The 14,713-nt window shown below is 37.2% G+C and overlaps 1 protein-coding gene across 2 annotated transcripts; it reads right to left on the bottom strand.

Annotated features, from left to right (window-relative positions):
- Window positions 1–5,801: 5,801 nt before the first annotated feature.
- On the bottom strand, window positions 5,802–14,469 carry LOC117330656 (fibropellin-1-like). 2 transcript variants are annotated; one of them, XM_033889090.1, is made up of 9 exons: window positions 14,367–14,469; window positions 13,103–13,263; window positions 12,577–12,709; window positions 12,236–12,393; window positions 11,072–11,265; window positions 8,756–9,154; window positions 6,817–8,343; window positions 6,233–6,389; window positions 5,802–6,021 (listed from the first exon to the last, which is right to left on the bottom strand). In XM_033889090.1, exons 1-9 carry the CDS (start codon window positions 14,427–14,429, stop codon window positions 5,916–5,918), a joined length of 2,898 nt encoding a protein of 965 aa, XP_033744981.1. In that variant the 5' UTR covers window positions 14,430–14,469; the 3' UTR covers window positions 5,802–5,915. The 2 variants fall into 2 exon arrangements, with proteins under 2 accessions (XP_033744981.1, XP_033744982.1); XM_033889091.1 differs by having other exon boundaries at window positions 6,823–8,343.
- Window positions 14,470–14,713: the final 244 nt, after the last annotated feature.

Below are 14,713 nucleotides of genomic sequence, written 5' to 3'. Positions count from 1 at the left end.
TCTCTGGTGTTTGTCAATTTCTTTCGAGAAATAGTAAAAGGGATGGTCAATTTGTTCGCCATCTTCTTGCATAAAAACAGCACCAACAACAACATCGGTGGCGTCACAAAAAAAATGTGAACGGTCTACCGGAATTTGGAGTAGGAAGAACTGGCGAACTTGATAATATGGCTTTGAGTTTCTCAAATGCAGATTTGCATTCGTCTGACCAGATAAATTCTACATTTGTCTTTAACACAGCAGTAATTGGAGCTGCTATAACAGAAACATTCTGACAGAATGTCCGATGAAATCAAGCCACACCAAGAAATATCATCAACCCTTTCTTATTTCCAAGAGTTGGAAAAACAATGATTGCTACTACTTTGGCCTTGGCAGGTTTTACCTGTCCCTGTCCTATAGCATGACCTAACACTTTTACAGTTGCATGACAAAAGTCACACTTAAGCAAATTCACAGTCAATTTCATCTTTCGAGGAAATCGCGAATCCGGCGCAGATGTTCTTCCCAGGTGTCGTGGTAGATAATGACATCATCAATGTATCCATCACAGCCTTCACGATCTGATATTACGCTGTTCAGAAGTCATTGGAAAGTTGCTGGATGATTTTCCATGGCAACCGACATAACCGTTTACTGGTACAGGCCTTGTGATGTGACGAATGCCGACCCTTCCTTTGCTCTTTCTGTGAGAGGAACCTGTCAATATCCTTTCAATATTCAATAGATCTAATTTACTGACATACTTGGCTTTACCGACTTTGTCAATACACGAAACAATCCTCGGAATTGGATTTGAGTCTGTTTTACTTATAGGGTTCACTTTTCTGAAGTCCGTATAAAATCGGAAGGACTTTTCTGGCTTGGGTACTAGAACACATGGAGAGCTCCATTCACTTTTCCTTGGTTCAATGATATCATTGCCCAACATATACTTTATTTATTTCTTCAAGGCCTTTTCTTTTAATGGATTGATACGATAGGGATGTTGTTTAATTGACACTTGTTGCATCCCAGCATCGACGTCGTGGTATATAACATCAGTTTTGCCTGGCGTATCCGGAAACAAAAGTGTGTAAACACGAATCAGAACTTTCAGCTTATTCCGTTCTTTGTCCGACAGATGGCACAGTTTTTCATCCAAGCTCGCCAACATGTCTGAATTCCGTAACTTAATACCACAGTTTATACCTGCATCTTGTACACCATCACTTAATTCTACTTGACTACTGTTTATATTATATTGCCAAATCGTTCAAGTACATTCTCAAACGGTCTCTTTTCCAGAATCCTCTAACACACATCTTGTCAACAACCACTTGTCTATAAAAACTTGTAAACAAAATATTATAACATATCTCTCTTCAAGAAGATTCCAGAAAAATCTATTCACATATGAGTTTGCAAGAGTTTTGTATTTCTGTACGGATTATCTCCCCTTTAACAACTGGTATATTAACATATTTTAATGAAATATCCATCACAATTAACAATTCAAATAAATAGATTTGCATGTTATAGATAAGGTTTAAATAAAAAACGTAACTTTTAGGACGAAACATGGCAATATGTTCTATACTTTTTTCATGATTGAAGTTGGTTTAGATCCAGGAGATGATGCATGGCAACGTCTGGGACAAGTGTTGTAAGTTTGTGAGTGACCACTGGTGACCCTTGTGACCGGTTATTGATCCATCAATTTAAACAAGTTATAGTGTCTGTGTCAAATAGTATTATTTGTTGTTTGTGAATCGCCTCGCCTTAGCTATTACGGAACATAATACCTTCTAAACATGTTTATGATTAACTGATTTAAAATATCCAATTAAAAATGTCTATCAAAGATGAGATTCACTTAACAAATCATCAGCCAAATGATCAGTGCAGCATTCAGTAATTACTACAATGTTAATATACGAACGGAAGCCCTTCTTTAGAAGTTCTCATGCTAGTCGGTCCATATCAGATTTTTAAAAGACCGATAAAAAATCAGAAACTTTCGGATTAAGATGCCACATGAACGACAACCAATTTTGCATATTTATGGTTTTTATTTTAGTTAATATTGTGATATACGAAAGCACGTGACGAGAAATAGAAACACTTACACAAAACACAAAGACAGGACACAGTGGGTTAGACATCAAACATGGTTTTTTATATACGCATTACAGGAATATTATGATTTATTTTTTTACATTTTATCCATAATAACAGTTTAATACTTACCATGCAAGTTGACTATGAAAGAGAGATAGTTGATAATTGTTATGTTTGTCTGTTATCTTTCGTGTTCAAATTATACGGATGTGGATTGAGACAGTTTACACATTCTTCCATTCAATATGTTTAATAAGAAAGGGAGATAGTTATTATCCTTTTCACTATCTTAGTTTGTAAATCAAATGATCTGTCGCTACACAGTGTCCGCTACGTTTTAGCCCGTAATTACGGCTGCTGATTAAGGACATACAAAGATTGTTTTCTATGTTAGGGCCCTAACTTAGTAACCTAGGGCCCGAGATGAAATAAACAAAGGAGCAATGAATAATGCTTTTTTCCTCAAAAAATATAAATGGTCACCGATGTTCTTACGAAACGTGTGCTAACACATCACAAAGCTAACAAGCATAACGTAAGCTTCTTTTTGATGCATGGTTTTTGGGTGGACTTTGTGAAAATAGATAATGCGATTGAGTGGATATACTCAGCTATAGCCAGAGCTTAGGTACTCATACGTGATATATAGTGCGCTGATACAGTAAGTTTATGTTAACACTGTATGCTTGTGTTGATGCAGCATGTTTGTGTATATACAGTATGTTTGTGTATAAAAAGTATGCGTGTGTAAATACAGTGAGCCTGTATATATGCAATATGCTTGTATTTATACAGTTAGCTTGCGTATAAAAACTATGCTCGTGTTTATATATTAAGCTTGTTTATAAAAACTATGCTTGTGTTTATACAGTATATTTGTGTATACATATTATATTTGTTTATATACAGTAAGCTTATGTTGATAGAGTACGTGTATTGCGACTACAGTAAGCTTGTGTGTAATTGTTTGTGTTGATACCGTATGCTTTTGTTTACGTTTACAGTGAGCTTGTTTAGATATTGACATTTCCTTATGTATATGTGTGTATACAGTAAACTGGTGGGAATATAGTATATTGGTGTGGATACAGTAAATCTGCGGGGATACAGTAAATCTGTAATCATTTTGCGTCATAATGTGGGTACGTGTTATATGATTTATATAATTCAATTCGAAACAAGTAATACAGTACATATTTGATCTAAAAGCAAAAGATTGATGAGAAATGTCTCGTTTTGATATTACAACAACATCGTCAATGTTTTATTCGTGCATGCAAAAAACATTTTAAGCTGTAAAACCTGTCAAATAGCGAAAACCATTAATCAAGTACTTTGCATTGAGCGAGTATTCTGAAATATATCCTCCTTGTCGTGTATTGATAATTTTACAAGCTACCGTATCGGAAATTAGAAATTATCATCACACATCGCAGGTTTGAACTGTAGTATTACAAAGATGATTAACGAATCTATGTTATAATTATAGGTGAAGGATAAACAGCTTTATGATATTTAACACATTCATTTCTCTACAATCCTGACTGCCAATACTACTATTCACCTTTCCTTAACAAGTTTTATTTTTATGTTGTTCCTTAATTTATGTAATATACATGACACAAACGTTAAGAATATCAGCAAACTTACAGTCATTATGCCGAAGAGGAGGATAGCTTGCGTCTCCATGCTTGAGAGGTACATTGTAAGCGTCTATACACAAGTTCTTGTTACGTAGCTATCTTACAGGTGAGATCTTATATTCGTTATTGATTATGATAAACGGATGTGGGACTTTGCTCGGGTGATATTTATCTTACTGTTATCGTTTTAGCAAAACAAACAACTTTGACTTACGATAACGATACAGAGATACGGATTTGCACAAAAAAGGGGGATAATCGATTGTTATTTTCAGGAACTAGCACTTGATACTTGCAAAAATAGCCATGCTAAAATAATGAAAAGTTTTATGTGATAATTTAAAATCGTGACGTAATGTCATTTAATGTATGTTATGTATATGTATATTATTGATACATAAGGCAATAGGGAGTAAAAAAAAATCGAATTTATAGTGGAAGGTATTAAAATACCGTTTGTTTACAGCGGTTCATCATTCACAGTGTCGCCAACTAAATACACCAAGCGACAAAGTGGTTAACAAATGGCATTGTGATATGGTTTTCTGATTTTCTGTCCTACACAATTTCTGTATTCTATTTATAAGATAGTATGTTCCGCCTAGTCATGAATGTTGTTGACAATTTAGTTGGAGCTTCAATTATGATTATACTGTGAAAAATACACGCACATCAAAAGCGATTTGATCGAATCTAGTGATAGATAAAAGGAAGTACCGCAAAAGCTTTGTTTTCGATCGTTAGCTTTATACAGAAACCTTCAAAATCAAGGAAACATTGAAGCATAGGACGGAAACAAAAGAGAATAGCACAAAGGGACAAATCGTATCTCAAAATCGAAAAAACGGGGGCAAACAATAAATAAAACATATATATTTGCATGAAGACCCTTCAACAAGTACAAAGAGAGTTAGACCATCTTTTCCGGAAGGGTAAGCGTCTTTTGTTTCATCGAAAATACCTGCAATACTAATTTAGGTCAAATATTTTCACTAGGCATCGCACATCTGGCTTCATATCGCCTAATTAAATACAGCATTTCCTAATTAGATCATGGTATCGACCACAAAATTGTATGTGGTATTTTCGATCGCTTTTTTTTTTATTAAATCATTACAATCCTGTCTTGATCTTACTTCATTTCTTTTCGTATCTAACTTGTGGGTCGTGTGTACAATCTTATACGATTACAGGTGGTAGGCACTGCAGTCCACGAAGTGTACCTGCCTATCACGTGTTAATTCATTTGATGGTTTGCTTTTGCATTGTTTAACGTCCTATCAACAGCTAAGGTCAAGGACGATCTCCCCTGTGCGTGTGGTGTATACGTGTATGTTTGGGAAGCTACGGTATGTTTGTGTTTGTTTCTTTTGCGCGAAACTGGTATGGATCTTATAGTGCTACCTTACTGAAGTATACTGCCGAAGACACCCAATAGCACACTCCATTCGGTCATATTAAATTAACAAGGGCCGAATCAGTCGTCTCGCTTACAAAATGTTGGAAGTTAAGTAGGATTGGGAACCAGGTTTTTTTATATTTCGGGCAGGTGACGGAACCCAAAACCTTACTCAAATGTGCCAACGCTCACCTAAAGGCCAAAAGTGAACTGTTTCAAGAGAGTTGGTTTGCTTGGTTCATTTTGTTTAACGTCATATTAACAGCCACGATCATTAAAGCCGGAGTATCCGGAGAAAAATCACCGACCTACGGTCAGTACCTGGCAACTACCCCACGTAGGTTTCAAATTCGCAACCCAGAGGTGAAGGACTAGTGATGAAGTGATAACCACTCGGTCATCGCGGCCCCAAGAGAGACGTTAGGTAGACGAAAGTTTGAATAGTTCAGAATGTATTTAAAGTTCTTTTAAAAACCAATATTGAATATGACATTTATTGAGTCATAGGTCGTTTGGCTTCCAAGCATCAATGGTCCTAGAAGGATGAAACATCTGTATGGTGCAGTTAAATTCAGTTTTGCTGTCTTTTGTGTCTTTGAACTACAGAGTTAAGTCATTGACACATGTCTTTTAGGTGCTAATAAAAACACAAACACAAATTAATGTTAATGAAAAATATCTTTATTTTAAAGATTACATATATCATATACGTCGTGGAATCAAATAAATTATCATTTCATTCAATGTTTTAATTTCATTCGGTTTATTAAAGGTTACTGAATTCTTGTATAGGCTTTACCAAGCACCTCTCGCATTGTCTCCCTACTGATGACGTCACCTCCACACTTGGCAAGGATAGCCAAGGTCGAGGTCGCAAACCTGCCGAAGATTAAGATTACACTAAATACACGTTCATTGTATTTTGATAGATAAAATGTGCTCCCTTGCATATTCATTATCGTATACAAAAACCATGGGTGATACACAAACTGCAAAGGAGACACAAGGAAACTCATTCAGCAGAACAATTCCTCACTGACTGAATTCTTTGACCCAATAAGACCGTGACCTTTAACTGACCAATACTAACCTGGACTGGATAGTATAACTTCTGATATCCACGGAGCATTCTGGTAACCCACAGCCATTCCCACAGGTCAAGGTCGTGAGATGATCATGCAGGTCACTGATGTCTGACTTCTTAATGACACGGTCCAATTCCAGCATAACAATACCAGAATCCCTCTCTGCAGACAAAACATCTTATCAGTAGTGAGTCGTACATACATTAAGTAAAGATCTTTTCATAATTCTAGTGATTGAAAAAAAAACATATTTCAAACATTGGAACAATGAGAGAAGAAAGCAAATTATATGTATTACTATGTCTTTATGCGAATTGATTTCGCTTTGACAGAATGCTGTTGGACTATTCTGTTTTGTGTCAATAACAAAAACAAATCAAATATACAGTTTAGTCAGATCATTACAATATTGACAAATAATAGCGATACTGATTTCAAGTAAATATGTCACTAAAGTGATCACCAAAAACATAGAATACATTGCCATGGCCTGAATAATGGCGGAGTTTACCGGAAAATCACTGCAGTTCTATTGTAACATGTATGATTGATCCATGCAGATGTCAATACAACTCATGATAATACAAACCCATACTGGACCGTTTAACAGTGTGCTTCACGCATGCGAATCCTCCAGCAGTGTTAACGCATGCGTGGTCGGTGGCACAAGGACTCGCACTACACTCATCTACATCAGTAGCACAGGCTTGCCCCTTCCATCCGTTAGCACAATGGCATTCGAAGCTAGGAGGAGTGTAGCGAGAATGGAATTCACACGACCCGCCGTTTTCACACGGCATGACATCACAAAGGTTTTTGTCATGGTGATGGTGACACATATACCCATCCAAGGTGTTGACACATTCCAGATGACCACTGCAAGGATTGCCGACGCAGAGATCCTCACGTGAACAGTCTTTTCCCGCCCATCCATATCCACAAGTGCATGTCGGGACAAAGTTCAACATGGAACACGTCCCGTTGACACCACAGTAAGTGTTGTTACACGAATCGCATTCGTAACTGCCGGCTTTATTAACACACGTCGTTCCATTTGGACAAGGTGATCCTTGTGCACACTCGTCAATATCATACTGACAAGCCACGCCCTCCCAGCCTACGTCACACAGACATTTCGGAGTGTTATCTGTAACGAGACACTGGCCGTGATCGCACGGGCTGTACGCACAAAAGTTGTACACGTCACAATGTTTTCCGGTAAACTGACCAAAACAAGAGCATCTGTAATCGTTGATCATGTCTATACACGTACCATTGTTCATGCAGGGAGAGTTGGAACAGTCATCAATGTTAATCTCGCAATGTGTTCCAACAAATCCAACGACGCATGCACATTTATAGCTTCCGGGGTCATTAGTACAGTTTGCCCCATTTTCACACGGTGAAAAATCGCATTCGTTCACATCCTTGTCACAGTTCGTACCGCTCCATCCTTGCTGACACCGACAGTTATACTTTGCAACTTCGTCGGAGCAGTTACCATGAACACAAGGGTTGCTCGCGCACTCGTTTATATCAGTCTCGCATAGCCTGCCCGTGTAACCTTGTGGACATTGACAGGTAAATGTGTTCACGCCGTCCACACATATGCCGAAGTTAGAACAGGTAACGTTAGCGCACTCGTCTATATCATACTCACATAACCCGCCGCCATAACCATCCGGGCATTTACAATGGAAGTTTCCCGCGAAATTGACGCATGTACCGTTATTTTGACAAACTGTGTGCTCACATTCATCCACATCCGTTTCACAATGTGATCCTATCCAGCCTTTCGCGCACGTGCATTGGTAACCACCATCAGTGTTTGTGCAAGTACCGTGTATGCAGGGGTTCACAATGCACTCATTTATATCCGATTCACAATGGTGTCCTTGCCAACCACTCTGACATGCGCAAATGAATGACCCTGGTCGATTGATACATGTGCCGTTGTTTTGGCATGTGGTACTAGTTAAGCATTCGTCCTCGTCTATCTCACATCTAGGTCCCGTCCATCCATACGGGCACTGGCAGATTATCCCTGTCGTCGCCTGAACTTTGAACCCATTGTTTTCGCAACTGGTAATAGTAGTACAATTGGCCCCTATGTAACCTACAGCAAAGACACAGTTAAAAACCGTAAACTATATATCATTTCTGCAAATGTAAACATCTTAGCTTCCATGAAAGTGTTTACGAGGAAGTAAGAATGATTTACATTTGTTAAGTGTTTATCGATATATATCTGATACTTGTGAAATACCAGTACATGAAATCACTGGGCTATATTTAAAACAAATAAAAGAAGAATTTGATTAATGTATGTTTTGAGAATCAAATAATTCCTCTTTTATTGTTTCCTCATTTTTTCTGCTCTTTTCATGTGCTAATTAAAACATTATATGACTTCATATGAACAGAATGTATTGGCTGTGATATAACAAAGACTATTTATATCGGTACAATGCTGTAGATGTTAAGCTCGACCTTACATTATCATCTTGATAATTCAACCCAATATTTACCTGTAGGACAGAGACTTGTTTCGCAGATTTTCCCGGACCAACCGGCTTCACACGAGCACGAAAATGTTCCCGCCAAATTGCGGCACGTGCCACGGTCAGAACACGCTCTTGGAAATAGACATTCGTTAAAATCGATGTCACAGACGTCACCAGTCCATCCGCTCTGACATTGACAACGGTACCCGTGGACCTGAGTGTTATCATTAGTGCAATTTCCATTATTACACGAATGGAAAGAGCATGCGTCCAACTGGTCACAAAGCTGCCCGGTCCATGCTTTTAGACACTCGCAACGAAACCCAAACACTGGAACGCTAGGGTCGGTCAAACAGCGGCCACCATTGTGGCACTGACTAGTTGAACAGACGTCAGGTGTTGTGCAATGAGGACCGCTCCAACCTGAAATACAGAAAGATCATGAAAACTAACAAATCATGTTAAGCTTCACCTTATCTCACCGATATGTATCGAGATCGCTAACCGCTTACTGACACTGAACTCATTTCTCTAAACCTGAATCCAATTCCAGCACTGGATACCTCTCCCTGCGCAGACTCCACGATCATGTTTACGTTTTGTATTTCCTTTGAGCAGGGGTTCCCATTACAATTTTGCTTACACTAAATATAAAGATACTGTGTTATTCATCTTCTTCGTGCTTCATGAAGCAATCGGTCTTTTTGGTCAATCCCAGTGGCGTTTGGTATCTTCTTTTAGATAAAATATGACATGAAATACTAATGATAAGAAAGTTATGTCACTGTGACAAGTGATTTAACGTGTCGACAGTGTCGGCAGAGGCGAAAGACTTGGGGAACGAGTTCCATTATGCGATTGTTTTGGAAAAGGAGTGATTATGTCCGAATGCTGATGGGTTGTGATGGTTGGCAAGTGTGCGTGGGTTGACAATGGGATTTCCTTAATGAAGTTCGACAAAGTCGTGTACTATTTTGTTGAGCATTACAAGTAAGCTTTACGGGCTGCGAAGGTTGAGTGGTGGTAAGTATGGACATTCAATCATGTCGGCAACAGCTTGCTTTGTGTTATTTGCGCGAGGTTACACTTATTGAAGCTGGTATATTTGTGGTGTTGTGTGGGGATCCCAGATTGTTGCATTATACAGTGAAACCTGTCTAATCCAACACCTGACTTTTCCGACAACCTGTCAAATCCGACACTACCCTATTTCTGTGATGCCAAGTGTAGTCAACAACAAATACCTGACTTTTCCGACACCCTGTTTAATCCGACCAAATGTGGCACTTCCACATGGTGTCGGATTAGACAGGTTTCACTGTACATTATGACCATTTATGACTAACTGGAGTTTAATAGACATGATCTTTAATAAGATATTCCGCACTTCTTTGTTGCTGATCCGCACCATTAAGAAACTCTTTCATGAAATCGCATTTAAAACTATTGTCATCATCGAAATATCTGTCCCGTGGTCAGTTTCTTGGGAATCTGGAAATGAAGGATCATTGAATCATAGATTTTATGCAAGTATAGGGTAGATAAACAAGTGTGTATGCTGTTCATCTAATTTTTTTTTGTTGGGGTCGCAATTTCATTGCTTCGTTAGACTTATTGTCTGTCAATGTTAATCATACACGAATATATCAAACAGTTCGGCGGATACAACGCCACCTGTAGTGACGCAATCAGGACCATGTGGACATATGTGAATCGATCTAACAATTATATGTTCGCTGATACAGTTAATTGAGACATACGATTTCCATAACAACATACGTAGATGCTTCTGTACTTTTTTACTTAAAAAACTTAACTCTTCAATATGTTGAGGTTAACCTTTTAAAATTCCAATGGAGAAAATCAAGAAATTGGGTTTGCTTTGGAAGTAATGGCGTTGATATGCAGGTCCAAATTCATGTTGAACATCATGATGACACGAAGATAATTAGCAGATTTTGTTATGTTTTGAACATAGTCATTTATAATGTAGCTTTGAGTTAGGGTTGGACATTTGTTTGTGACTTGTATTATTGAGCACATGTCGGAATTGACTGACATTAGCCAATCCTTTTCCTAGACAGCTGCAGCACCAAGGTCCAAAAGAATTCAGCAATGAGAAAGAGGGTGCTATGCTTCATGTACTCAGATAGATCATTTATATACATGTAGATTGAAAATAGAATGAGGTCAGGAACAGTTCCCTGTGGGCCAATGGGTGTGACTGTGTGTTTTTTGTTTTTTGTTTTTGTTTTTTGCTGTTGTTTTTTTATGATAGATAGCGCAAAGACATAGGAACGCATCATAAATACAGAAGAAGGAAAAGTTTGTATTAAATACCTTTCTGACATACCGGGCCGACTCCTGAGATACATGTTCCTCGGAAGGCCCCTTGAATCGGACGTATGGAACACTCCAGGGAGCATCTAGAGCCGTAGTAAGGATCCTTACAAACTACTTGACCCTGATCATTGCACACCTGATGAAGAGTTGAATCAGCTTGGCACTGGAATATCGTGTATTCTGTCGATATGCTGTTAAATTGAAATTGTAAGATTTCGAAATTTTCCCATTTGCATCGTAATCGACAATCGACAGTCTTACAAAATGTAATAGGAAAAGAGAAAAATAGGAAGATAAAAAAATATTTAAAAAAAAAAAAAAAAAAATTACAGAGTAGTCTCCCTTCAATATGTCAAATACTGAGATAGCAAACTTTACATTTGCACTTTTTTGATGCGAATTAAATAAACTTGATTAAAACAGTTTATCAAATGACACAACCTATTCAGCAGCACCTAACCACGAAAAAAATCGGCATCAAATTTGTAGTGATTAATTGATTAGGATAATTAGAGACAATAAATGTCAGACAGGTGCTCTTATGGTTTCAGTGGCCATTTGTCCTGAGTAAATCCACACCTTTAATTTGATTTGATTTTTTGTTTCATTCGAGAATGTTCCCTATTGCTTTCAAATTATGTATATGTGTTTTCCGATTTTGTATCTTGTCCATCTTTCCGCCAGACAAGGAAAGTTCACCAGATAACAAGGAGACCATTTATCATTACAATGCTTCATTTCCATTAGATCAAGAATTATCCTTGGCAAATACGATGGTGATAGTTAGTCTAAAATCAAAGAAAACTAAAAAGATCGGTAATTAATCCGTAAATGTACCTCTACCAGATAAAATTATTTAACGAAACATGCTTCTAAAATTTCAAATTTTCGGTCGCTTAGTCTTGGACGAGGAAACAGAATCTCTCTCAATCCTTGCTAATCCAATGTCTTATTCAAAGTATTTTGTTTCATGTCAGTTGTAGCAAATAAATATTTCCGTATGAGGTTTTCATTTAAATTATCGCCATCAGGGCAAAAATGATGTAAAAAGGCATTTGATCACATATGATATTATTATCTATAAACATATTTTTTCGTGTCGATTTTCTTTGAAATTTAGTGCGAAATTAATTCGGATAAACGAGGGAGCCATAAACTTACGTAGCACCCGTCCGGAAGTACGCCATGGAGGCGTGGTGGACGGTCGTGTGTAACCCATCCCCAGCAATATCTTTGGAGTTGGGTTGTACAACAATCTGGCTGATGATGTGATGATAGTTCCCGCTAGCGTAGGCTGTGACCCGGTATCTCGAACGAGGCTGTGAAAAAGCAAGTCTGATATTCGAAGCCAAGCGGAGTGTATAATTTATGATGAAGATGACAACGAGGCTTGTTTACATTCAGAACGAGATTACATCGGTTGGCATTTATATTTCAAGGATGACAGATATATGTCGTAACGAAACTGAATATTAACGGTAAAAACTGAATAATTAACTCACAGTCCATGTAGGGATGTGCATTATTACAGGGTTGGACATGTTCCCTATGGGTGTACCAAAATTTGTGGTACCGTATCCTGCAGGAAAAACACCAGTTGTATATCTCTGTACACAGGAACTGGTAGAAGTATCTCTGAAACGATCAACAAAAGTCACGGAGACAAGAAGTACTGGCTGTTTATTATATTGTCCTAAACATATTGAATGTATATTGTTAAAACAGTCATTGTGAAATGAAATTGTACAGAAGCTGGGAAGATTAACGAATTTCAAAATCGGAAAGAAGTCATATTTATTTATTCATTCATTTATTGCTTTATTTTTATAAAGTTATATCAATTGGTTAATGTCGTTAATTGGTTTTATGAATCGACCGATTATTTGTTATTCAATTGTTTTAACCAATGTGAAACCCAAATTTGTCAAATATATTTTACAGATTAATTGCAGTTGTACTTTTTTAAGGAGAAGATTTTAAGATAATATATCATTAAAATATAGCAAAAATTAAGCAAAGAATATTCACATGTAGCAAACTTCGATAGTGACGAAGCAGCTTTCCTTGCAACCAAAGACGCCAGGGGGTACGTTTGTGCAGCACATAGGACCTTGGTTTTCAGTTGCCATCAGATTTTGGGGGTTGGACAATTCCAATATATGAACAGACAGGACAACTTCTGATGTAACCTGCAATGAAAACATCCCTTTATCAGGAGTAAATGAAGCAACGCCAAACATGTTTACATATGATCGATATCAAATCAAAAATATACAGATTTTCCATTTTCAAAATCACAGTTCTACAGAACGTTTAACAAAATAAGTCACAATTGAGTCTGGTGGTTTCAAAGTATAATTTCAAACGGTTAGAGTTAAAACCAGCAGGGACATGCGCGATTCTACCAAAGGGAGATAATTCCAGACACATTTTAAGAAATTTGAAGAATACATGTATCTCTCCTTTTGTAATACAAATAAACATAAATAACGACAATATTTATTTACGATAAAATGTTCTATGATATGAAAATAGAATTTCTTGTATGCTTCACCAGTGTAGGATTATATTTGAACAAATACTGATTTCATTTACTTTTTATTAAGGGTTTATAACACTCTTCCTGCAACTGCTACATGTACCTTCTCTATTAATCTTTAATTTATTTTTATTGCAAGACACTTTACTCTTATTGCTCAGGATGGCATGTGACTGGCATCTCGTATATTGCTCAGTGAGGTAGCCACCAACTACTACAAGGGGACCCCGCCTCAAAATTTTTTTTTTGTAATTATCTTTTTATTCAGTTTTTCAATGCAATATACATTATATTTTCATATTATGCTTGCCTCAAAATGACACAGGTTATTCACAGGGCGATAAACCCAGCAAACGAAACAAAATTAGATGCAATTTCAATAGAGTTAATTTCATCCGAAAAAAAATTGTACTGACAATGATCTGCTCTCAATATTTCCTTCTCAACATCCATTCCATGATGTCAAAAAGAAATATGCTATAAATTCATCGATCTTGAAATAAATTATGTCTCGACACCGTAAAACATCGATACATTACCATAACCTTTAACCGTCAAATTGGAATTATTTAGAAGTGTGACAGTATACGGAAAAGACTTTCAAAACATGTTTAGGAAAGGAGAAAGGAGAACTTGAAATACGTTTTCTGTCATTGAGGTATTATGTCAAATCGTTAAATCTAGCACGTGTTTATCAAAACATATATTCAACTCAGTGTTAACTTATCTGTTTCCTGTCAACCAAATACTCACCTGATTGACAGCCACAAACAAGAATATAAAGTAAGCCAACATTCTGTATTTCCCGGTGTCCATTCTAAGGAATTGACTCCGCCGGCAACTGAACTCAAGTGAATACTGGTACAAATGAACTAGCGACTATTTACTGTATGTTAACTCCGCCACAGTGACCTGATTCAATCCATCAAATGTCCTTATGATAAGATAATGTGTTCCTATGTAAATACTAAAGATGACAAAAGCAGATAGGGTGTTAAAGGGGTCGAGACACATTCACACCAACCGAGAGATAATTTGTTTTCCTTCAGTCTACTATGCAATTAACGGTATTCAGAGGTTAACCAGGGTAGCGACCCTTA

Source organism: Pecten maximus, chromosome 7, assembly GCF_902652985.1.
Source record: "Pecten maximus chromosome 7, xPecMax1.1, whole genome shotgun sequence".
In the NCBI taxonomy this organism is placed as follows: Eukaryota; Metazoa; Mollusca; class Bivalvia; order Pectinida; family Pectinidae; genus Pecten; species Pecten maximus.
Note: the sequence above shows the minus strand (reverse complement) of the source record. Positions and strands in the feature narration are given on the sequence as shown.